Source organism: Lepus europaeus, chromosome 5 (genome assembly GCF_033115175.1).
Source record: "Lepus europaeus isolate LE1 chromosome 5, mLepTim1.pri, whole genome shotgun sequence".
Taxonomy (NCBI): domain Eukaryota; kingdom Metazoa; phylum Chordata; class Mammalia; order Lagomorpha; family Leporidae; genus Lepus; species Lepus europaeus.
The window spans coordinates 90,018,156-90,044,248 of record NC_084831.1 but is presented as its reverse complement, the minus strand read 5'-3'; the positions used below and the strand labels follow the sequence as shown (position 1 = coordinate 90,044,248).

At 36.9% G+C, this 26,093-nt stretch overlaps 1 protein-coding gene across 1 annotated transcript; it reads left to right on the top strand.

The window, feature by feature from the left end:
• Positions 1 to 20,927: 20,927 nt before the first annotated feature.
• LOC133759967 (ubiquitin-conjugating enzyme E2 variant 2-like) lies at positions 20,928 to 22,948 on the top strand. The gene has a single exon (XM_062191797.1). The coding sequence runs from the start codon at positions 20,945 to 20,947 to the stop codon at positions 21,380 to 21,382; it is 438 nt and encodes a 145-aa protein (XP_062047781.1). The 5' UTR covers positions 20,928 to 20,944; the 3' UTR covers positions 21,383 to 22,948.
• The last annotated feature ends 3,145 nt before the right edge of the window (positions 22,949 to 26,093 follow it).

The window sequence follows — 26,093 nt, the reverse complement described above, 5'->3', positions numbered from 1 at the left end:
TAAAAACCAATTATAATATTGTAACCCTGCTAATATAGTGATTGGATTGAGGAAAGGAATATGTTCCCATTCAAGCCAATGCAAAGAAATGACCCAGGATATGTGCAGTAGTGACCGTAAGAGATTCTCACTTCCACGAGAGAATGTGCCATCTAGAATTGCTGCAAACATTTGCTGAAATTACAGGAGACCCTGGAACTCCCAGGGCAGCATGGGGATACAGCCAACAGAGAAGAGTAGAAAGAATGCAAGAAACAAGGCCCTTGGAGATCTCATTTGAGGTATGAGATCAAACTGCGTTCTGACTTTTTAGTAACATAAGTCAATATTCCTTTTACTGTTTAAGTTGTTTCTGAGCATAGAGCTTTTTGCTTTATTTTACTTTTTGTCACTTGTTCCTGAAACATTCCTATTGCAAATCCTGGATATTTTGACTTTGAGAGGCTAATGAAACAAACATCCTGAACCTTACTCAATGATTCTTTGAATGCCAGGACAACAGAGCTACAAAGTAAGGAAAGAAAATATTAGAAAGATTCCTGGAAGTGAAGCCATTTTCTACCATACTTAATAGGACCCCTAAACTTTCTCTCTATTTTGCACATGCTCATCTTCTGTCTCTTTTTCTATGCATGCTTACTATGTTACTTGAACTCAAAAAGTATGCTTGTATACTCATGATCTTTCTCTAAACCATATACCAAAAACTACATCTTCCCAAGTATTCTCTTCTTTGTGTTGGATATTTCATTCAATCATTCACACTATACAAAAAAAATTACATTTTTATTTTACCTTTCTCTTATCTCTAAGCAACATTCAATATATTACCAATCCCTGAGCTTTCTATCTACGATAATTTTCAAAATCATCCATTTCTACATCACTACTATTAGTACTCCAGTTCAAGTGTCATTGTCTTGAGTCTTATCTATGGAAACAGCCTTCTTTCTATTCTAATTTCCACTCTTTCTGCTTTCTGAACCATTTTCCACATGGTAACTGGTAATAATTCTTTTTTAAAAATATTTATTTTATTTATTTGAAAGATGGAGTTACAGAGAGAGGTAAAGCCAGAGGCGGGGGGGGGGGGGGGTCTTCCATCAGCTGGTTCACTGCCAGATGACCACAATGGCCAGAGCTGAGCTGATCTGAAGCTAGGAGCCATCAGCTTCTTCCTGGTCTCCCATGTGGGTGCAGGGGCCCAAGGACTTGGGCCATCTTCCACTGCTTTCCCAGGCCATAGAGGAGAACTGGATCAGAAGTGGAGCAGCTGGGACTTGAACCAGCACCCATATGGGATGCTGGCACTGCAGGTCCCTAGTTGGTAATAATTCTATGACATTTTGATATATTCCAGTTGCATTTACAATACTGTTGAAACTTCTTTCCACTGCTTAATTTAAAAAAAATATTTCTTCATTTGAAAAGCAGAAAGTGGAGTGGAAGGAGAGAGAGACATCTTTCATCCACTGGTTCAATCTTCAAATGGCCACAACAGTCACAGATGGGCCAAGCTGAAGCCAGGAGTCAAGAACTTCATCCAGATTTCCCACATGGCTAGCAGGGGGCACAAGTACTTTTACCATCTTCCCCTGACTTCTCAGATGCATTAGCGGGAAGCTGGATTGGAAGCAGAGTAGCTGGGACTCGAACTGACACTCCCATGTGAGATGCTGATGTCACAAGCAGCTGCTTAACCCACTGCTCCACAATATCATGCCTTACCTAGTAGATTCTAAACAGTTTTGTCACTATTAAAATATGTCAAATTTTTTTTCTATTTTTTTAAAGATTTATTTATTTATTTGAAAGTCAGAGTTATACAGAGAGGAGAGACAGAGAGAGGTCTTCCATCCGCTGGTTCACTCCCCAGTTGGCCACAATGCCTGGAGCTGTGCCAATCCGAAGCCAGGAGCCAGGAGCCTCCTCCAGGTCTTTCCACGTTGGTGCAGGTGCTCAATGACTTGGGCCATCATCTACTGCTTTCCCAGGCCATAGCAGAGAGCTGGATAGGAAGTGGAACAGCTGCGACACAAACCTGTGCTCATATGGGATGCCAGCACTGCAGACGGTTGTCTCACCTGCTATGCCAGCCCCTTCTATTACTTGATACTTAGAAATGCTACTTCTCCCATTTATGAGAGGACGTCAAAAATTCATTTCAAAATTAAGTTAAATGATAAAAATAAAAACTTTATTTTTAAATATAAGCCCCATCGAGTTCAAGAAATTTTGTAAATAAGTGATTCTATCCCTAAACTTCTGAAGGTCCTGGGAATTTAACCATATCAGTGCAGCTATTTTTACATTATTAACTGTGGAAAATGGACTCCCTTTAAGAATTAGTATGATTAGGAAACCAAGAGAAGTCACAGGAAAACAAATCAGGGCTGAAAGGTGAATGCCTAAAGATTTCCCATGGAAAATTCCCAATTGCCCCTTATGATGAGAAGAATGGGCAGAAACATTATCATGGTGGAGAAGGACTTGTCAAGCTTTCCAGGCACAATACTGCTAATGTTTTAGTAACTTCCTCAAAATACTCTCATAATAAGCAGATGGTATCATTCTGTGGGCCTCTAGAAAGTCAACAGAAAAATTCTTTGAGCATCCCTCCAAAATCTTTTTCCATGACCCGTGCTATTGATCCATCTGTTTTGGCTTTGACTGGACCCGTTTTTTCCTCCAAGATTTATTTATTTTGAAAGTCAGAGCTACAGAGAAGGAGTGGAAAGGAGAAGGGGAGGGGGTGAGGGAAGGGTTATTGGGAAGGGTGAGAGGTGAGGGGCAGAGGGAGCAGTGAGAGGGAAGAGGAGGGGGAGAGGGAGAGGGAGGAGAGATCTTTCATCCGCTGGTTCATTCATTAGAAGGTTGCAACAAGCCCTGAGTCTGGCAGAAGCCAGGAACCAGGGGCTGCTTCCATTCTCCTACATGGGTGAGGAGCTCAAGCATTTGGGCCATTCTCCATTAGCTGGGAGCTGGATCAGAAGTATAGCAGCTGAGACAGGAACTGGTGCCCATATGGGGTGCTGGCTTTCCAGGAGGTGGCTTTGCCGGTTATTCTGATTTCGACTGGACCAGTTCTAAGTGTTGGTAGTGATTGCTTTGATTGTGATTTGTCTTCAGAATCATCTGTGTTTCATTCCTTTCACAATCCTTCAAGGAAATTTTTTAGGTTCTTGATCCCACTTGTTTGTAACTTGCATTGAAAACTGCTCATGTGTTTAGTTGATTTTGCGCAAAAATTTCTGGCATCCACTGAGTAAAAAGTTTGCTCAATCTTAATTTTTCAATTAAAATTGTGTAAGCTGAGCAAATTGAGATGTTTATGATATCAGCCATTGTGTCTGCTGTTAATGATCAGTCTTCCTCCATTAGGGGAAAATAAGATTAATGGTTTACTCACAATATGATGTGGATGACCTGCTGCTGTGGGCTTCATTATTAATACTCTCTCATCCTTTAAAATAGAATTCTCCAATTGTAAACTGGTGATCTCTTTAAAACTGCTCTCATAAACTTCACAAATCATCAATGATTTCATCATTCTTCCACCCAAGCTTTCATCATAGATATTTTTATCTATTTCAAAGACAGAGAGATAGAAAGAGAGAAATCTTTCACCTACTAATTCTCTTCTCAAATGCTCACAACAACCAGGACTGGGCCAGGCAAGAGGCAAGAGCCTACAAGTTAATCCAGGTCTCTCATATGAGGGGCAGAGACTCAAATGCTTGTAAATAATTAGAAGCAGAGCAGGAACCTGAAACTAGAGCCTCTGATAAGTGATAAAAGTATCCAAAATGACATATTAATTATAAGACCAAATGCCTACCCTGACCATGAACTTTGTGTTTGTTTCTGCTTCAATTTTTATTTTTTATTTATTTATTTTTTTATTTTTGACAGGCAGAGTGGACAGTGAGAGAGAGACAGAGAGAAAGGTCTTCCTTTTGCTGTTGGTTCACCCTCCAATGGCCGCAGCGGTAGGCGGCGATCCGATGGCAGGAACCAGGTGCTTCTCCTGGTCTCCCATGGGGTGCAGGGCCCAAGCACTTGGGCCATCCTCCACTGCACTCCCTGGCCACAGCAGAGAGCTGGCCTGGAAGAGGGGCAACCGGGACAGGATCGGTGCCCCGACCGGGACTAGAACCCGGTGTGCTGGCGCCGCAAGGCGGAGGATTAGCCTAGTGAGCCGCGGCACCGGCCTCTGCTTCAATTTTTACATGATTCACATTGCCCTGATAGGAACACTTTTCAAACTGATATGCTACCCTTCCTTGTGCCTCAAACTGTATCGTGTTCAGACAACTTAAAACAAATGGGTACAAGTTTTGTTTGGTGTTAAACATTCTGAAATCCATGAGAATACACTAACAATATGTATGTTTCATGAATTTTTGAATATACCATATTTTTATTATATTTTTCCTAAAATCCACAAATTTCTTAGAGTCATTGCATTCTCTGAATATTTATAACAATATTTAAGAACTTTATTGAGATGCTATTGAAATACAATGACAACCTTCTGTCTGTTACATGGCAAAAATGGTCTAAAATTTCACAAGGCAATCATGCTTTTAAACCAATAAGGCTATAACTGTATATCCTGCTGGAAGGTATATTCTATTGGACATGAGCACTGCCAAAACCATTCAATCTAAGTTTGAAGAGAGAGAGAGAAAACCCTCTTGTAGTTTATTTGATGTAATAATGAAATGGATCATTCTTATCACTAAACCTTGAAACCTAGAATTGTTAATCCTGTCTATAGGAGAATAGCACTAAATATTGACTGCTGGGTTCCTTTATGTTAGAACACTAGTCTCTAATGATACTGTTATCTCCCTAGTACCCACACTGTGGCTGCAGCAGAGCATCCCACCATACTGTTTAACCATCTGCTTCCTGGGTGATGGGGATATATGGTAAGGCCAGTGAATTATATGAACATAAGATCGTTAGTGCACCACTTTTGCCATAATATATGTCATCTATTGTATGGATGTATTGTATGTCATCCATTAGATTGTATGTCATGGATTGTATGTCCATTGTATTTTGTGGAATACCATGGCTGAAGAAAAGGTATTTGGAGGGCCAGAGCTAAGGTACAGTGTGTTAAGCTGCAGACTGCAACGCTGGCATTCTATATGGGCACCAGTTCAATTCCTGGCTGATCCACTTCTGATCCAGCTCCCTGCTAATGGTCTTGGAAGGCAGTGGAGGATTGCCCAAGATCTTGGACTCCTGCATTCATGTGGGAAACCCAGAAAAAGCTACTGGCTTCAGCTTCCTCCAGCCCTGGTCATTATGGCCATTTGGGGAATGAACCAACATATGGAAGATCTCTTGCTCTCTCTCTCTCTCTGACTGTAACTTTGCCTTTCAAATAAAATCTAAAAAAGTTAACTTGGAAGGATGATATTGGCAAAAGTATTGTGTGCAATGAAGATGTTTACAAAATCAGAAATATGTTTTCATCTCTATGAAGACAGTCAGTGTCTATTTCAAGATAGAAACACTTTCTGTATTCAGTAGCCACCAGGTGGCCAGCAAATCCCTGATTGAGAATGGGTTCATGTAGTAGGTTGATCATCTGGTATACCAGTAGCAAATTAGTCTTGAAGAAGGGAAATTTGTGGTATGGAACCTGTGACTAGTCTTTAATCCTGCTCCTAATAAATACCTTGTACGTGTAATCATTTAATCAAGCTCTTTGGTGGCTAGAGAAAGAAGCTAACTGATTGTCACAGGAAAGAACACTTTGTCTAACTGATTATCAAAGCATTCCTAGTGGATGTGTTCTGGTGGGCATTTATGGGGGAAATATTTGTACACTCTGGACTTCCCAAGAAGTTGGTATAAATCTCATAAACAACCTCTCTGCATTTTTTTCTGTCCATAGTCCTGACCATTTAGACAATTTGATAACCACTGTTCACAAACCATCATAACTAAGACTATCTTTTTTATGAAAAATTCACAATCAGTGAATTTTGATTTGTGTGCTACCTTGATTTGTACCAACTGGAAATACTTCCCTTCATTACTACCTATCTGTGAATTGGGCTATAGTGAAGTGACAATCAACTTATAATTCAAATCAACATACCAGGCAGGTATACCTGTAAAACACAATTTTGCTTTTCTTCTCCAACTTGTTTGTCACAGGGGACTTCCATGATGTCCCATGTGTGGTTTGCGGAAGGGTCTATGAAACTGTATGAGCATGTAAATTGTAATCTGAGAAATGCACTATTAAAGTTAATCTGTGCTTGTGTTCCAGATATGTTGGGGCATCAATTTTAGTGCATCATTTCTTTCCACAAAGTAATGGAATAGAGCTTATCTGGGTCAATAATTTCATGGCCTATATAACATCTGGTATATATATTGCATAATACTTGAGTCCCACAGACTTTAGCAAACAGAAGAGCCCACCAGTCAGGCAGGAGCTCATTTTCAAAAGAACAATTGTGATCGGCTTGAAAGGGCATGGCCCTCCTCCCAAATCTTTTTTTTTTTTTTCGTTTTTTTAATTTAGTAAATATAAATTTCCAAAGTACAGTTTATGGATTACAATGGCTTCCTCCCTCTTAATATCACTCCCACTTGCATCCCCCCAACCCACTCCCTCTCCCATTCCATTCACATCAAGATTCATTTTCAATTATCTTTATAGACAGAAGATCGATTTAGTATATATTAAGTAAAGATTTAATCAGTTTGCACCCACACAGAACATAAAGTGTAAAATACTGTTTGAGTACTAGTTATAGCATTATGTCACACTGGACAACACATTAAGGACAGAGATCATACATGAAAAGTGAGTACACAGTGACTCCTGTTGTTGACTTAACAATTTGACACTCTTGTTCATGGCGTCAGTAATCTCCCTAGGCTCTAGTCATGAGTTGCCAAGGCTATGGTAGCCTTTTGGGTTCGCCGACTTTGATCTTATTCTGACAGGGTCATAGTCAAAGTGGAAGTTCTCTCCTCCCTTCAGAGAAAGGTACCTCCTTCTTTGATGGCCCAATTCTTTCCACTGGGATCTCACTCGCAGAGATCTTTCATTTAGGTCTTCTTTTTTTTTTTTCCAGAGTGTCTTGGCTTTCCATGCCTAAAATACTCTCATGGGCTCTTCAGCCAGATCTGAATGCCTTAAGGGCTGATTCCGAGGCCAGAGTATTATTTAGGACACCTGCCATTCTATGAGTCTGCTGTGTATCCCACTTCCCATGTTGGATCATTCGCTCCCTTTTTTATTCTATCAGTTAGTATTAGCAGACACTAGTCTTGTTTGTGTGATCCCTTTGACTCTCAGACCTATCAGTGTGATCAATTGTGAACTGAAATTGATCTCTTGGTCTAGTGAGATGGCATTGGTACATGCCACCTTGATGGGATTGTATTGGAATCCCCTGGCACATTTCTAACTCCACCATTTGGGGCAAATCCGATTGAGCATGTCCCCAGTTGTACATCTCCTCCCTCTCTCTTTCCCACTCTTATATTTAACAGGGATCACTTTTCAGTTAAAATTTCAACACCTTAGAATAATTGTGTGTTAATTACAGAGTTCAACCAATAGTACTAGAACAAAAAAAAATACTAAAATGGATAAAGTATTACATTGTACATCAACATTCAGGACAAGACCTGATCAAGTCACTGTTTCTCATAGTGTCCATTTCACTTCAACAGGTTTCCTTTCTGGTGCTCAGTTAGTTGTCACCGATCAGGGAAAACATATGATATTTGTCCCTTTGGGACTGGCTTAATTCACTCAGCATGATGTTTTCCAGATTCCTCCATCTTGTTGCAAATGACTGGGTTTCATTGTTCCTTACTGCTGTATAGTTTTCTATAGAGTACATGTCCCATAATTTCTTTATCCAGTCTACTGTTGATGGGCATTTGGGTTGGTTCCAGGTCTTAGCTATTGTGAATTGAGCTGCCATAAACATTAAGGTGCAGACGGCTTTTTTGTTTGCCAATTTAATTTCCTTTGGGTAAATTCCAAGGAGTGGGATGGCTGGGTTGTATGGTAGGGTTATATTCAGGTTTCTGAGGAATCTCCAGACTGACTTCCATAGTGGCTTTACCAGTTTGCATTCCCACCAACAGTGGGTTAGTGTCCCTTTTTCCCCACATCCTCTCCAGCATCTATTGTTATAGATTTCTGAATGTGAGCCATTCTGACCGGGGTGAGGTGAAACCTCATTGTGGTTTTGATTTGCATTTCCCTGATTGCTAGTGATCTTGAACATTTTTTCATGTGTCTGTTGGCCATTTGGATTTCCTCTTTTGAAAAATGTCTATTGAGGTCCTTGGCCCATCTCTAAAGTGGGTTGTTGTTTTGTTGTTGTGGAGTTTCTTGATTTCTTTGTAGATTCTGGTTATCAACCCATTATCTGTTGCATAGTTTGCTAATATTTTTTCCCATTCTGTTGGTTGCCTCTTCACTTTCCTGACTGTTTCTTTTGAAGTACAGAAACTTCTCAATTTGATGCAATCCCAAATGTTAATTTTGGCTTTGACTGCCTGTGCTCCTGGGGTCTTTTCCAAGAAGTCTTTGCCAGTACCTATATCTTGCAGGGTTTCTCTGATGTTTCTGATGGTGTTGGGTCATAGATTTAAGTCTTTAATCCATGTTGAGTGAATTTTTGTGTAAGCTGAAATGTAGGGGTCTTGCTTCATGGTTCTGCACGTGGAAATCCAATTTTCCCAGCACCATTTATTGAATAGATTGTCCTTACTCCAGGGATTGGTTTTGGATCCTTGATCAAATATAAGTTGGCCGTAAATGTTTGGATTGATTTCTGGTGTTTCTATTCTGGTCCATGGGTCTCTCCATCTGTTTCTGTACCAGTACCATGCTGTTTTGATAACAACTGCCCTGTAGTATGTCCTGAAATCTGGTATTGTGATGCCTCTGGCTTTGTTTTTGTTGTACAGGATTGCTTTAGCTATTCGAGGTCTCCTGTTTCTCCATATGAATTTCAGCATCATTTTTTCCAGATCTGAGAAGAATGTCTTCAGTATTTTGATTGGTATTACATTGAATCTATAAATTCCTTTTGGGAGAATGGACATTTTGATGATATTGATTCTTCCAATCCATGAGCATGGAAGATTTTTCCATTTTTTGGTATCCTCTTCTATTTCTTTCTTTAAGGTTTTGTAATTTTCATCGTAGAGATCTTTAACGTCCTTGGTTAAGTTTATTCCAAGGTATTTGATTGTTTTTGTAGCTATTGTGAATGGGATTGATCTTAGAAGTTCTTTGTCAGCCGTGACATTGTTTGTGTATACAAAGGCTGTTGATTTTTGTGCATTCATTTTATATCCGGCTACTTTGCCAAACTCTTCGATGAGTTCCAATAGTCTCTTAGTAGAGTTCTTTGGATCCCCAAATCTTTCAAGTCTGAGCTGTGATTCATCGGTTGGCTTGCCTGAGCCTCCAAATGCTATCTCTTCCTGTCACAGACACTTCTATTGCTCTTGAGTAAAAAAGGTCATCAAGCCCATGAAAAGACAAGTTTTTACACACACAAATTGGGAAGCCTCCTAGGTTATCAAATTTTTTTATGTTGTTCCCCAAACACAAAGAAATCAGTAAGAGTTGTTCTTTTTTCTTTATGGTGGTCATTACGTACAATATGTGGCAACTTGTCTTTCACTATGAAGAGGATACCCTGACAATCCTTGGATTACTGGACCTGCTAGAATCTGACACTCTCTTGAATGTTCATATGTCTTATTTTCTTCCTACTTGTTGGTATACATGTGTCTTACTATGACATCTGCTGAGTTTGCCAGCTAGCAAAATTTCACAAACATAATGGACCATGGTCATGTTTTGCAGGATACCAAGATGACCAATGGGTCTCAAGACTGTATTAAGATATCACTGGAGAGGTGACATAACTCTGAGCAAGAGCATTAATATGCTATATTGTCTTTTAAAGGAAAATTCCTATTGAAAATTCCTATTGCTGAAAAATAAAGAAAAATATTCAAAGATCTATTAGGTCAATAGCTGCATTCTATCTGCAAGAGGTTGGGTTGATTTGCTCCATTAGAGATATCACATCCAGAAATTCACTTGTGATTGGTATCTCCACCTAATTAAGTTTGCAATAATCTACTTTCATTTTCCATGAGCCATTTGGTTTGTGAGCCAGATACCGCCAATATAAATTGGTATATTACAAACATTATAGGAATATTTAAAGTCTTTGATGGTTTTACTAACCTCTGTAATTACTCTGGGAATGCAGAATTGCTTTTGGTTTAGTTTTTTTGATAGCTATAGAGAAAGGTAGGGAGTTATATTGATTTTATTTTGCCATTTTCTACCTGCATTGGTCTGGATGCTTGTGTCTTCTCAAAATTTCTACATTGAAATTTAGCAACCAAATTGAGAGTATTAAGATATGGGGTGGGGATTCCAAGATTCCAAGATGGTGGATTAGGGAATGATATACTGCACTAGGTTAGGGATAAATAGTAAAAAAACAGAGTAGGGAGTGAACTCTCAGGGGAGAATTAAACGGAAAACTGCACTGAAAATTCTATAAAAGGAAGAGGAAGGCCGTGGAACTGTGTGGAAGGTGTAGATGTGTAGCACATATAAATATACAAAAGATGACTGCAGCAGCCAAAGAGCTGAAGCGGGAAGCAGCTTCAAGTTGGAGGTGAGACCAGACTACAGCAACCTGTGGTGATATAGCCAGAGGGAGAGCATGGTAAAAGCCTTGATTGGACCCCCTAGGGTTAGTGGTTACTAGTGGTTACTCATGGACCCAGTGGAAGTAAAAGGGGCATGTTTATCTCACCCAACCCTCCCCACAACCATGTCTGCTGCCCAGCTGAGAAAAGGCAGGTTCCATTTTGGTCTTGTGCTGCAGATGTGGAAACCTTTGTGCATGTGCATAGCAACTGGCTGAGACAGGATGCCGTATTCTTGGCAGTAGTGGCGGCAGTGGTGAGGAATGACAATATTCAGCCATTGGCTCTTGTATATGCGTGTGACCCAGTGATTCTAGTGGAGGGAAAAATCCACAGTTCTCACTGACTTTGAACCTGGCTGGCAGTATTGAAGCTGGTTGGGAACCCACATAGGACCCAGAGCCTCCCCACGTACCACAGGCTCAAGCAGCCTAGGCAGAGCTGATTCAGGGAACATCTGCCTCTCTGTTGACTGGACAAACTGGCAGGGCAGAGCTGAACCTCCACCCACAGTGACTGTGGGAACCTTGTGTGCTGAGACCATGGGAACTCAATGGCTACATGAGAGGATGCAGGTGTAGTTAGATCTCTGAGCAATCACTAGGGGCTGTTCCACATGTTCAGAACTCTTAGGTTGCCTGAGATCACTGCAACTAGAACCAGGTTCAGGACGAGGACTGCAAAGATCATTTGTGCAGTTCATATGGCAGAGCAAATGAGTGTTGAACCCACTGGAGACTAACACAGGACATAGCTCAGCTTGTAGGAGAGGAGGTGAGGGGGTGATCACAACAGCAGAGGTGACCATTCCCCCCCTTCTGTTAACAAGATGAGATCTTCTACACCCAACTAGGGTGTTATTCTGGATACTTGCCCTACCCTGGAGCACTGACCATAGTTCTCTGACTACACTCAGCACATACCTCTTGGTATTCACTGAAAGCGCAGACATTCCACTAAGCCACAGAGGGATAGTTCAAAATAAAAGCCTCAAAGTAACTCAACAAATGTATAAAAATAAATGCAGAAATTCAAGAAATAAGAATAAGGAAGACACCATGACCCCCTCAAAGGAACACATCAACATTTCAATATGAGAATGTGATGATGAAAAGATTGAAAAATTTCACAGAAATGAAATTCAAAACATTAGTCATAGGGTTACTCAAAGCAGTCAGAAGCAAATCAACAAACTAAAGAAAACCGCACATAACATGAAAGAAAATTTTTCCCAAGAAATTCAGATTTCAAAGAGAAATCAAAATGAAATATCAATAATGAAAAATCAATAGATCAAATAAAAAATGTGGTGGAAAGCCTTAACAGAAGACTTGGTGAAGCAGAAGAAGAATATCCAAGCTAGGAGACAAACTTTTGGAAATCTTTCAGCCAGAGAAAAAGCAAGCAAATAAACAAATAGACAAAAATGACAGAAGAAGAAATTATAAAACTTAAAAACAGTGTTGAGGATTTATGGGATACTATCAAGTGATGCAACATACACGTTTTAGGAGTTCCTGAAGGTCAGAAATGAGAGAATGGATTAGAAGGTCTATTTAATGAAATAATTACAGAAAACTTCCCTAATTTCAAGAAAAAAAGGGACATCCAAGGACAGGAACCACACAGAACTCCTAATAGACATGAACAGAAAAGATCTTCACCATGATACATTGTAGTCAAACTTTTCACAGTAAAGCATAAAGAAAAGATTGTAAAATGTGAGATTACTTCCAGAGGTTCTCCAATTAGACTCACAGCTGACTTCTTATCAGAAACTCTACAGACCAGAAGAGAAAGGCAAAACATAGTCCAAGTCTTAAGAGAAAAAATTGTCAACCCAGGATACTGTACAGTGCAAAGTTCTCATTTATGAATGAAAGTGAAATAAAGATCTTCCAAACAAACAGAAATTGAAAGTAACAGTCAATACTCTTTGAATCGTACAAAAGGTGGCTAAGGATGTGCTACACACTGAAACACAGAAAGGTAGTCATCACTATGAAATAATGTGAATGCAGTAAAAGTACATAGAAAATCCAAAGTAAACAATAAGAATATTTATGGGAAAATGGCAAGGCTAAGTCATTACTTATCAATAGTCACCTTGAATGTAAATGGCCTCAACTCTACAGTTAAAAGATACAGACCAGCTGAATGGATTATAAAGCAAGACCCATATATTTACTATCCACATGAAACACATCTAACCAATAAAGACACACAAACTGAAAGTGAAAGGATGGAAAAGATATTCCTTGTTAATAGAAACTAATAAAGAGCTACAATTAGCCATCCTAATATCAGATAAAATAGACTTCAATAAAAAATTGTTAAGAGACAAAGAAGGGCACTATGTAATGATCAAGGTGTCAATTCAACAGAAAGGTGAGATTACAACAAATGGATATGCACCGAATTATTGGAAGCCTGGCTATTTAAAAGAAATGATAATGGATCTAAAGGGAGACATAGACTCCAATACAATAGTAATGGAGTGCATTAACCCCCCTCCCCAACACTTTCATCAATGGACAGACCGACTAGATAAAAAAATCAACTAAGAAGCAACAGAGCTAATTGACACTTTGGACTGATTAGACCTAACTGATAGCTACAGAGCTTTTCACCCAATAGTTGTAGAATACACATCATCTCATCAGTGCATGGAAAATTCTCTAGGATTAACCACATGCTAGGCCATAAAGCAAGTCTCAGCAAATTCAAAAAAACTAAATCACACCATGTGTCTTCCCTGACCACATGGAATGAAGCTGGAAATAACAACTCTAGAATCTCTACATCATAGGCAAACAAGTAGAGATGGAATAACATGCTCCTGAATGAACAGTGGGTCATAGAAGAAATCAAAGGAGAAATAAAAAGAATTTCTAGAACCAAATGAAGAATACATCATATCAAAACTTATGGGATACAGCGAAAGAAGTGTTAAGAGGGAAGTTTATAGAAATTAATGTCTACGTGAAGAAATTGGAAAGGTACCAAAAATGAACTATAAATGCATCTCAATGACCTAGAAAAACAAAAACAAACCAAACCCAAAGTTAATAGAAGGAAAGAAATAGATAAAGTCAGAGAAAAAATAAATAAAATTGAAACAAAAAATACAAAAGAACAGTGAAATGAAGAGTTGGTTTTTTGAAAAATAAATAAAATTGATACAACACTGTTCCAACTAACCAAAAAAAAAAAAGAGGGAATAGACCCAAATTACTAATATCAGAGATGAAAAAGGAAATGTAAAAACAGGTATACAGAAATAAAAAGAATCATCAGACATTACTAAAAGAGCTGTATGCCAACAGATTGGGAAACTTAGAATAAATGGATAGATTCCTAGACACTTACAATCTACCAAAACTGATTCATGAAGATGTAGAAAACTTAAACAGACCAATAACCAAAATGAAATCTGAATCAGTAATAAAGACCTTCTCAAAAAAGAAAAGCCCAGGAATGGATAGCTTCATTACTGAATTCTATCAGACATTTAAAGAAGAACTAAATCAATTATTCTTAAGATATTCAAAGCAATTGATAGGCATGAATCCTCCCAAACTCTTTATATGAAGCCTATATCACCTGGACACATTCATTGGACCAGAACTGAGTCATGAAAGATGGAGATTGAATCAAAACAATTGAAAGGAAGGGAATCCTCCAAAACTCCTTCTAAGAGGCCAAATCACCTTAATTCCAAAATATACAACAGAGAAAAAGAACTATCAACCAATATGCCTAATGAACATAGATGCAAAAATCCTCAACAAAATACTAGTTAATGGAATCCAAAAACACGTAAGGGAGATCATTCACTTGGACCAAGTGAGTAATCCCTGATATATCACATTAACAATCTGAAGAATAAAAACCTTAGGATTATCTCAATAGATGCAGAGAAAGCATTTGATAAAAGGCAACATCCTTGCATGATAAAAACTTTAAGCAAATTGGGTATAGATGTAACACTCCTCAACACAATCAAGGCAATTTATGACGAACCCACAACCAGCATCTTAGTGAAAGGACAAAAGTTAGAAGCATTTCACTAAGATGCAGTACTAGACAAGGATGACCACTTTGACCATTGCTATCCAATACAGGCCTGATAATTTTAGCCAGAGCTATTAGTATAGTAAAAGAAATCAAAGGGATTCAATTGGAAAGGAGGAAGACAAAATATCCCTTTTTCCAGATGATATAATTTGATATATAGAGGAGGATCCAAAAGACTCCACTGAGAGACTATTGGAACTCATAAGAGAGTTTAGTAAAATGGCATTAAAAGTTAACACACAAAAAATAGCTTTTGTATACATAGAATAAAGCCATGTCTGAGAATGAACTTTTTTTTTTAAAGAATTTATTTATTTGAGAGTTGGAGTTACAGACAGTGAGAGGAAGAGACAGAGAGAAAAGTCTTCCTTCCATTGGTTCACTTCCCAAATGGCCGCAATGGCCAGAGCTGCGCCTATCCGAAGCCAGGAGCCAGGTGCTTCCTCCCGGTTTCCCATGTGGGTGCAGGGGTCCAAGGACTTGGGCCATCTTCTACTGCTTTCCCAGGCCACAGCAGAGAGCTGGATTGGAAGAGCAGCAGCCAGGACCAGAACTGGTGCCCATATGGGGTGCCAGTGCTGCAGGCAGAGGATTAACTTATTGCGCCATGGCGCTGCCTGCTGAGAACGAACTTAAGATCAATCTCATTCATAGTACCTACCAAAAGAATTAAATACCTGGGAATAAATTTAACCAAGGATGTCAAAGATTTCTATGATGAAAACTACAAAATACTAAAAAAAGAAATAGAAGAAGACACACAAAAAAATGAAAAAAATCGTCCAAGATTATGGATTGGAAGAATCAATATCATCAAAATGTCCATACTGTTCAAAGCAATTTACAGATTCAATGTGATCTCAATCAAAATAACAATGACATTCCTCACAGACATAGAAAAAATGTAGCTAAAATTGATATAGAAACACAAGAGACTCCAAATAGGTAACACATCTTATACAACAAAAACAAAGCTGGAGGCATCACAGTACATGATTCCAAGACCTACTACAAGGCGGTTATATCTTGAACTTTCTAGCCTACAGTATTGTCAACAATAAATTACTATTGTTTATACATTTGCCAGTCATAGGCACTTTTTTATAGCAGCCTGCGTGTACTAAGATGATGTTATAGTAGATTTTATTCAATGGTCGTACCTCTTTCCCAACAATACTCAGATTTTAGCATGACACATTTAAGCATTTAATCTGAAGTGCTATTCTATCATGCTTAAAATCAGATTTGAGCTTGATCTGCAGCCATGTTTCGTGTCTACAGAAAAGAAAAAGAAGCCCTTCAAAACTGCCATGAGAATTTTAACATTTTCAGGTAGTTTCTGAATTAGAAAGACATGGTCCTCAACTTATTTCCTGGGTCATCTCTGTGGGTCAGCTGAAACATCTGGCTGATAGAATCCTTATAATCATTGCTGCCACAGGGACCATTTATTCTTCAAATACCTTGTTCTCTCGGGTAGTGCCTCCCATGACATCACTGAGGAATGCAAGTGAAGTGGGTTGTTGTTACTACTCCATGAGAAATGGGAGGGAATGATTACCAGAACTGGAAATGTAACTGTGTAGAAAAGGGTAACTAACTGGAGCCAATGCATTTAGAAAAGGGACACAACCACCCACCTTAAATGAACAGAGTGAATGCTGTAAAAATAAATGCCTGATCTCATTCTTCCATTCTACAATATTCTATCTCCACTGGTCAGACCAAAGCAGAAGCCAGAGATATGGGAACCCATTAACACAGTTGGTGTGAGACTGCACAGAGCAAAGAGAAGGGTGAATATATCAGGGCAAAAGTGAGTATTTTTCATGCTTCCCAACTATTCAATTGACTGAGCACAACTCATCTTTTGTTGCTTAGATTAGATGTTATTTCATTATAATATTTTTTTAAAAACTCTAAATACAAAATTATGCATTAATTGTTTTACTCTTAGCACACTATTGTTTATCTTTCTAGGTTTTATTACCCTTTGTAACTAAATATAAATTAGCTGGATTTATAGGTTAATTTATGCAATGAGTCTTTTTTCATATTTCACTTATTTACAGTCCTGTTGGAGTGACTATCTGATGTTTTACACTTGGTAGATACTTAGTAAATGTGTAATGTGTGTTTTTAAAAATGAGTTAAATAAGCAAGATGATCTGGATTGGTCTATAGCCCAAAACTCTACAAATAATGAGTTCCCAAATGTATATCATTGCTATTTCCACAAAATTCCTAAAATTTGAATGCCTATAAATCATGGTTAACATGTGATTGTATATTATATCCAACTTCATATGGTAGCTAAAAATTTTTATAGCAATTTCTGTGCACTCATTTGCTTCTAACTTCTAAATGATGTTTCTCTATTTCTGTTGAATCTAAACAGGTATTATTATAATATTCCAGCTTTGATGAACTCATAAATATTTCTGAAAGAGTGAATAAATATTTCTGCAATTTTGAGAGACAACTAATTGATCCATCACAAAAATCCTACAAGGAAACATGGACTAAGAAGACACTAAGAATGAAAGACTACAGTATGTGACAGACAGGATACTGGATACTTACATTTAGGAATACAATACAGTAAGCAGATAATTATACTCTCATTTTATAAATTTTAATATGGTGGCTTAGAGACATTAAATGGTAGAAGTCACTAAGTACCCTGAAAGATGAATTTTCTTTAGGAATTCATTTCTTTTCTTTTTTTCTAAGACCTATGCCAAGTATCAGTATACATTTGTATTCCAAGAGTCGATACATGTGCTCCTCAATAAATATTTTTTAGTTTCAGTAGATTATTTAGCAGCACATGAAAAAGAATTAATCTTAGTAGATTATTTAACAGCATGTAAGGAAAATTGTATCTCTCTTAAGTGATGCTTTCTGTTTTATCAAAAAATAAAAGATACTCTTCAATGGGAAAAATTAATTTCCAAGAATGAGCTTAGTAGGATCAAACTGGGAGACGCACAATTTAGCAGGTATGAAATATAAAGGTTTCCTAGTCACATCATTTCAGAACTCTAAAATTGTTATTATTATAACAGCTCAGTGGTAATTGACACCACTGCTGAATGTTGCCTCTCTAATGATGCATGAGCCTATATTATGCAATGATGTCAGTATCATCTGTCACATCAATTTTTTAAGGAATTAACTTGAAATGTTTTTTTTTTTTGATGGTGCTGACATATTTCACAAAGGTTAACAATATGTTGTTGTCCCTGCTATAGAGTTCATAGGAAGCTTTATCTGTTAGACTTTTGGCAATGTAGTGGCATTTTATACGGGTAATTTAACAGTGGCATAGTCCTATACATATGATTAGTCACAGACAATGTCCAGTGTAATATAATTCAATAAGAGAATGAGAAGTGACAATAAAAGAGCTCTGTGCAAATTGTCATGATTAAATACTATTTTAATGGTTCAAATATTGGCAGGATTAGTTTTATTTAAAGGCATAGTTTTTTGGCACTAAAGCATGCTATCAAGCAAAAGTCAGAAGCCATTTTCTGCAAAGGGCTTTTCAAGTTCTATTTTTTCCATCACAGTTTGTCGACTCTGCCACTATATCATGAAGCTAGTCATAGACAGTAAGTCACTATGCCTATATCTCAATAAAACTTCATGAACCCTGAAATTTGAATTTCTTGTACTTTTAATGTATTAATTAAACCACAAATAGTATTCCTAATTATCAGTCATTAATATTTTTAGTTTTTTACCCCCATTTAGAGATTTGAAAATCATTATAATCATTCTTAGCTCATGGGTTATAAGCAATTGGCTATATTTGGCTCCTGGGTAGTATGCTTATCTGTTGCTCTAAACAATCTTGTAGGGACAGATTTTTGTCTTCTTTTATGGACAATAATCTACAGGTTTGGAAATATAGCTAAAGGTCCACTAATAATTTGTACTTTCTATTCTATGTTATCACAGTCCTGGGAAGCAGATGTCTAGCCAAGATCTCACCCTTCCTTACCCTGGCCTCCCCATTTCCATTTTTAACTATGCAACTGGTTCTCATTAAAGAGACATGAATGGAATGATCCATATCACCTTAAGGCAAAGGCACTTCTGCATAAATGAGAGGAGTAAGAATTTAAGGAATGGCACAGTCACAGAATGAACAGAGCCTGAGCCTGGAATCACTACATGGGGGACAGGTGCCAACAGATAGACACCTACAGTGAAATGTTATGTAAGGGAGGAATAAACTTGTTTTGTTTTTGACATTGAAATAGTGGAGTTTACTTGTTGTAGCAACTAGCATTAAGCTGACAGATACAACAGCAAAAATTAGACTCAATACCTGCAGTGTACAAATATTTCCTTAGATATGAACGGTGACTTTCTTTTCTAACTTTTGTTTCACAGTTGTGGGAGGTGGTGGTAGTGCGTGTGCTGTGTTAGAATGCCAAAACATTCATCCTGCAGTGATCTTTTGTCCATTTCATGTCACATCAATATCTTCTGTGGTCTCAGTTATTTATATAAATTACAGATGATGGGAGTACCAATCAACATCTTTTCTCCAGGAGTTTTTCAAACCCTGCACAATGAACTTTACAAAGGAATTTTTGATCATGTCATTGGTTACATTTCTTAGGGCATCTAAATATTTTTTTTTGTCTTTTTATACTAGATCCTAATCTTTCTAACTTGGCTTACTTGATTTTACAGGTATGGTTTCTGTTCTCTCCAAGCTCTTTTTGTAAGTTTCTGCGGATTGGATTCATCATTCACCTTTGAGTCACTGGATCCTTGCATATGCTGTTTGCTTGATCAGAATGGTCTCCTAGTCTTTCTCTGGTTGACTTTTCCTCTTCCTTCAGGTCTTATTTCCATCATGATCTTTTCAAGAGCTTGTCTGCATTTTTATTAGTCATATCCTATTGGTTTATTTTATCACCTGATACTTTTCCGCTGCAATATTTATTAAACTTTAAATAATACAGTTAACCTGCAAATGTTTAACTATATGTTTGTCAAGTTTCATGAAGACATGAAAATGCCTTTTCAATGTTATTTAAGTCTATATCCCAGGACTACTGTCTATAGAGTAGCTGATCAAATTTTTGTTGATTAGTATTAAATCATCAGAGAAATGAAAAATGAAATCATGGTGAGATATCACCTCACATGTGTTAGAACGATCATGGAAGATGTGGAGAAAAGGGAACATTTTTACACCATTCATGGGAAAACAAATTAGTTCAGTCAGATGGAAAACAATGTGGAGATTCCTCCAAATTAAAAATGGAACTACTATGTTATCCTGCAATCTCACTAAACATACAAAAATGAAGTGTGTTATCTGAATGAGACATCTGCACTCATGTGTTTATTTCAATACTATAAAATCTAATATATGGAATTATAAGGGTCCATCAATGGATGAATGGCTAAAAAATATATCTGCAATGGAATAATATTTAGCTTTAAAAAGAAAAAGGACTCTCATCTTTTGCAAAAACATGGATGAAACTGAAAGACTATGTATTAATTAGAATAGTCAAACATGGGAAGACAAATATTGCATGATCTCAATAAATCAAACCCATTGAAACAGAGTTAAGATTTTTTTTTTTTATTTTTGACAGGAAGAGTGGACAGTGAGAGAGAGAAAGAGAAAGGTCTTCCTTTACCGTTGGTTCATCCTCCAATGGCCGCCGTGGCCGGTGCACCGTGCTGATCCAAAGCCAGGAGCCAGGTGCTTCTCCTGGTCTCCCATGCAGGTGCAGGGCCCAAGCACTTGGGCCATCCTCTACTGCACTCCTGGGCCACAGCAGAGAGCTGGACTGGAAGAGGAGCAACTGGGGTAGAATCTCGCGCCCCGACGGGGACTAGAACCCGGTGGGCAGGCGCCACAGGCTGAGGATTAGCCTATTGAGCCGTGGCGCCGGCCTGAAACAAAGAGTTAAATGACAGTTTCCAGAACTAGGAAGTACAAAGACTGGGAAGATGATGGTCAAATGATATAATATTTCTGTTCAACAGGTGTAATAAATTCAAGAGATCCGTTTTACATCATGGTAATTACTGCTATTAACAATACATTATATACCTGGGCTGCGTCGGGCTGCAGGAGAAGATGGCGGTCTCCATAGGAGTTAAAGTTCCTCGTAATTTTCGCTTGTTGGAAGAACTTGAAGAAGGACAAAAAGGAGTAGGCGATGGTACAGTTAGCTGGGGCCTTGAAGATGATAAAGATATGACACTTACAAGGTGGACAGGCATGATTATTGGGCCACCAAGGACAAATTATGAGAACAGAATATATAGTCTGAAAGTAGAATGTGGACCTAAATACCCAGAAGCTCCTCCATCAGTTAGATTTGTAACAAAAATTAATATGAATGGGATAAATAATTCCAGTGGAATGGTGGATGCACGGAGCATACCAGTATTAGCAAAATGGCAAAATTCATATAGCATTAAAGTTGTACTTCAAGAGCTAAGACGTCTAATGATGTCCAAAGAAAATATGAAGCTTCCACAGCCACCAGAAGGACAAACATACAACAATTAATTTTAATGGATCTCAAACTTGTCTTAAATCAACAACCTTCTACTCATATTAATGTCTTGATTAAATATCACAATGCAGAATACCCACACATTCAGTAAAGAATTCCAGCTGGTATATGTGACCCGGACATTTGTAATATATTTAATATATGTACACCCATTATGTTTTCAGGTAACGGGAGGAAAAATGCAGCACAATTTTTCTTTCTCTTGTTGAGGCACTGTCATTTAAACATAAACCTGGAGTGCTCCAAGTAGGATTCGGGTTTACAAGACGCAAGCGTGGCGAGACGTGTGAGATGGCAGTGGAAACGTGTGTTTCTGAAAAGTAAAAATCCCAAGAAGGACAAACAGAAATGGCATGCTTTATCCATCTTGCTTAGTGAAAGAGCTGCAGTTGAAATTGTTTAAAGTAGCAGGTACAATGAATATTGTCACAAATTGTGTTAAATTTTAAAGCGGTGTGGGTGCTGACTACTAGTAGTATAAAAATATGTTCAGGATTGTTTTGATACCTGTATTTATAATAAAAAAAATGTTGGGGGGGTCGATGAATTTCTGTTAAAAGCTGTTCCTGTGTGTTACATGTAACAGACATGGTAAATATTTGTTTACATTCTTTGTTTTAACAAACCATGCATTTAAGTTCAAGTGAAGTCAACAAAAAAAGAAAATAGGTGTATGGATATGTGATTTTGAAATTAAAGTTAGTCATAAAATGTAAATAAAATGTGGAAAGTGTCCTCGGAGACTGTGCCATTTCTATTATGTTGATACAATTTGTGTACAGTACCTTGCCAAGGTAGCACACAAATTGGAATTACTGTAGTTTTTCATCTGTAAGCACCTTTTAGTATAATTCTGCTTTGTATACTTGTGAATTGGAATTTGCAGAGTATTTCACAGAACAAATTACCTGATTTGTTTAACTGCCTTGGACAAGGAAGAATCCCAGATGTTACATTTTAAATTTGATCTCACCAGAAATAATATTAAAATGATTTTTGAATTTAATAATTCTTAACAGAATTATAGATTGCAAATTATTCACAGATACATGCTGTTTTACTTTGTAACATCTTTTGTCTTTATTTTTTCCCTGAAAAATTTTGGTTAATAGATTGAACAAATTGGAGACATTTCCTTCTCCAGTTAATGCTTTTAACGCTGATGAGGACTAGTTTTATCCACCCACATTCCATTATAACAAACATGTAAACTCTGAAGTTGAAAATCCATTTATGTTCTCTTCAGTGACCTGAGGCTTTAGGTCACTGTTCACTTCAAAGCACTGAGTGTACTGCTTTGTTGAAAATGCTGTTTTCTTATGTATTCATTGAAGAAAAGAAAAGTGGTCAGGTAAACTCACCTTTCATTTTGGTTGGCTTAATAATTTTACTCAACCTTCTCCCCAGTCTACATAGGCAAACCAGAATTATGAATGTCAAAAGTCAAATTAGATATTTAATCAACCTGGACATATATTAAAATATTTTCTTACTTTTATAGTACAACAAAGACAAATTTCTCATGCACGCCCTACGTGTCTGTGTTATGCTCATTCACAATTAAAGCTTTGAACTACTAAAAAAAAAACAAAAAAAAAACAAAAAAAATACATTATATACCTGAAAATTGCTAAAGGAGTAGATATTAAGTATTTGCACCACAAAATTTATAAGTAAGGTAATGCATATAATAGATAGCTTGATCTGGCCATTCTATGCTTTCCACATGTATCACAACATTGTGTTGTACATCATAAATATGTACATTTATACTTGTCAATTAAAAATGAAGATAATTATTTGTTGATTGATTGAATGAATGAATTCCACAGTGCAAATTTTGTGTTAGAAAATTCACTTGCAGAATAACTTGTCTTTTGTATAAAGCTGTGGTAATTACTTTCTTACTTTACTTCATAACAACCAAATTAATCATGTAAGCAGAATCTTATTTACTTATGTTTTACAGCAGTGGAAGCTGATGTGTGAAGAAATTGAGTGCTTTTCCTAAGGTCACTAGCTACCTAATGGCAGAGATCAAAGCAAAATTCTTGTCAACTGATCATTGTACCCTTTAATTGTTTCAAATTTTATGCATAAATGGTATTGCTTTGCATAGGAATTAGGGACAGGTTCTAAAATGTTTGGACAAACTACAGTAATTAATGTTACCTTTCCTTAGACATTGCCACAAATTGGGACACTTGAGTACTCCAAGGAAAGTATAATCATAATCAAGTGATCAGTCCTACTGCTTAAGACTCCTCAGGTGACAAAAACTACAGAGAATTTCCCTTTACAAGGACAAGTGACAAGAGAAGAAAACCAGTAGGAAGGGTTCTTAATACAGAATCTCTTGTTCCACATAGAAGAGGGAAGAAAAAATAGGTTGTGGAGGAAGTTTGAAGAGAACATGTTGGGTAGGAAAGTTTGAATCTGTGCTTTCTCTCAACCTCAGTTTTTTCATCTTGGGCAGATTGTTTTCATCAGGTCTTAGGGTGAAGATCACTTTTAAAATGCAATTTCAAGGATAGACTATTCTCCACCAAGGGAGACTAATTTTATGACCTCCAAGTTTTTGTAGATCTAAGGGTTAGTGAGAGCTGTGCTCATGGTCTCTTGCTCTTTGATGCCTAATTAACATCCATTATTCTATCATTTTGATTCAGTTACTAAATAATAATATAATAAATTCTTAAGTATTTCCTTCTATTTTAATTTTTTTTACTAAAAAGATGGAATTTGATTACTATGTGTCATATATATTCCATGATGTGACCATGAGGAATTCAAAGTGTGAAATAGATAAGAATGATGTTGCAAAAACAGATATGGGCATTTGTCCATTTACCAAAAATTAACTTAAGGACAGTACAAAATGGAGCTAAGATATACATACACCAAGTTGTATACATTATGTAGAAATCTCATTATCTTTATTTTCTTTATCAGGAGACTTACGACTTTTCCTATGAAAACATCAGCACCTAAATGCGAAAAAAACATTTTTTATGAGTATCTCTAAATACAGATAGGATTAATGAATACATGAAGGATATTGCTTCTACCTTTACTTTTCTGTCTTCCAATAATAATTAATACACATAGCAATATCCATTTGCATTTTTATCAGGTGTTTGGAAGAACCCAGATTCAAAACAACAAATGAGCAATTTATAATATATTTCTAGATATAATTTACAATAGTTATATCTATATATATTTATATATGCATATAATATATATTTACAGTAGTTATATCTAGAAATATAACTTTTTTTTTCTGGAAACCAAGAATCATTAATGAAGGACCATGCTGGGCCAGAAACAGTGAAGAAGATCATTAATGAAAGTTATTGCATTTTTCACAGAAAATCAAGAGTTGAGTGTAAAAACAAATCAGAAAGAAAAAAAGAAAGAACTAGCATTAATTCAGCACCATCAATCTCAGCTATTTTGCAGAAATACTAAGGCATCATACCACAATTATTTTATTATTTACGCCTCACATCAATCCATATATATGTGTGTGTGTGTGTGTGTATGTGTGTGTATATATATGTGTGTGTGTATGTATATATATATATATATATATATATATATATAAAATTTGGGAATCAATCTCAGAAGGCTTACATAACTTGGCAACCACTCGAATGTCTGGTGTTTAGTAAAGTTATGATAGACACACCAGTGCGTGTGCTTACAAAGTCCTCATTTGCCCAAATAACAAACATATAGTGAGCATGAAGTGTTAGGGCCCTTGTCAGCCATCAGAGACTAGAGAAACGAGAATCATTCAGCCTCTGTCTCAGAAGACGCATTAACTAATCATGCAACTAGGAGAACTTGTGAAAAGTTCAGTTTTGCATTTCTCTTTCTTGACCTTAGTTACAAACTTTGTCACTGAGTAGGAAACCACTGGAAAATGTTTATTTGACCACACAACCTTAATACTCCTAAATACACTGTTCTATTTTGCACACATGTTCCATGAAATTCATTTACAACTGTTTTGGTAGATGTCTTCCATTTCTTTCTCCATTTCAATGCTTCTTGATAATTTAGTGATACAATTGACATTCTTATAATTTTCATTACTTCATCTTTGGTAATTTTTTAACAGGAAGTCATTTGTGGGCATTCTTTTACAGACTCTGGATACTTTTTAAATTTATTCAAGAAACACTTAAGTAATTGCATTCTCTCAAGATTATGATGCAATCTGTAAAGAAATATGATTTGCTCACAATTATGTTTTTTCTCTTACTGGTATCATCAACATTGGATAAAAGCCATGTTCACAGAGTGAAAAGAAATAGAATGATTCTGATGCTACAAATTCAAAATACCACTTTTTATTGAGCTCTATTCTCACAGAGTCTTGCCTCATAGAGATGTTTTTAAAACAGAAAAGCATATGTGTGAAACATACTAATTACATATGATAGTTAGATACTAGCATTAGAAGTAAGCTAGTATCAATAAATGTTTTGTAGAAATAGCAAAACAACAAATGCTGAAAATCAAAGCTGCATTAGTTGGGTTAAATAAATTTCTACTTAAACTTAGAACACAGGTTAAAATTTTAGCAGTAAAGGTCTCAAAATAATTAGTCAACAACAGGAGTGACTGTGTACTTACTCCTCATGTGGGATCTCTGTCCTTAATGTGTTGTCCAATGTGAATTAATGCTATAACTAG

Coding starts and splice junctions, on each gene's coding strand:
- LOC133759967 (XM_062191797.1), top strand. CDS start 20,945: ATGGCGGTCTCCATAGGAGTTAAAGTTCCTCGTAATTTTCGCTTGTTG.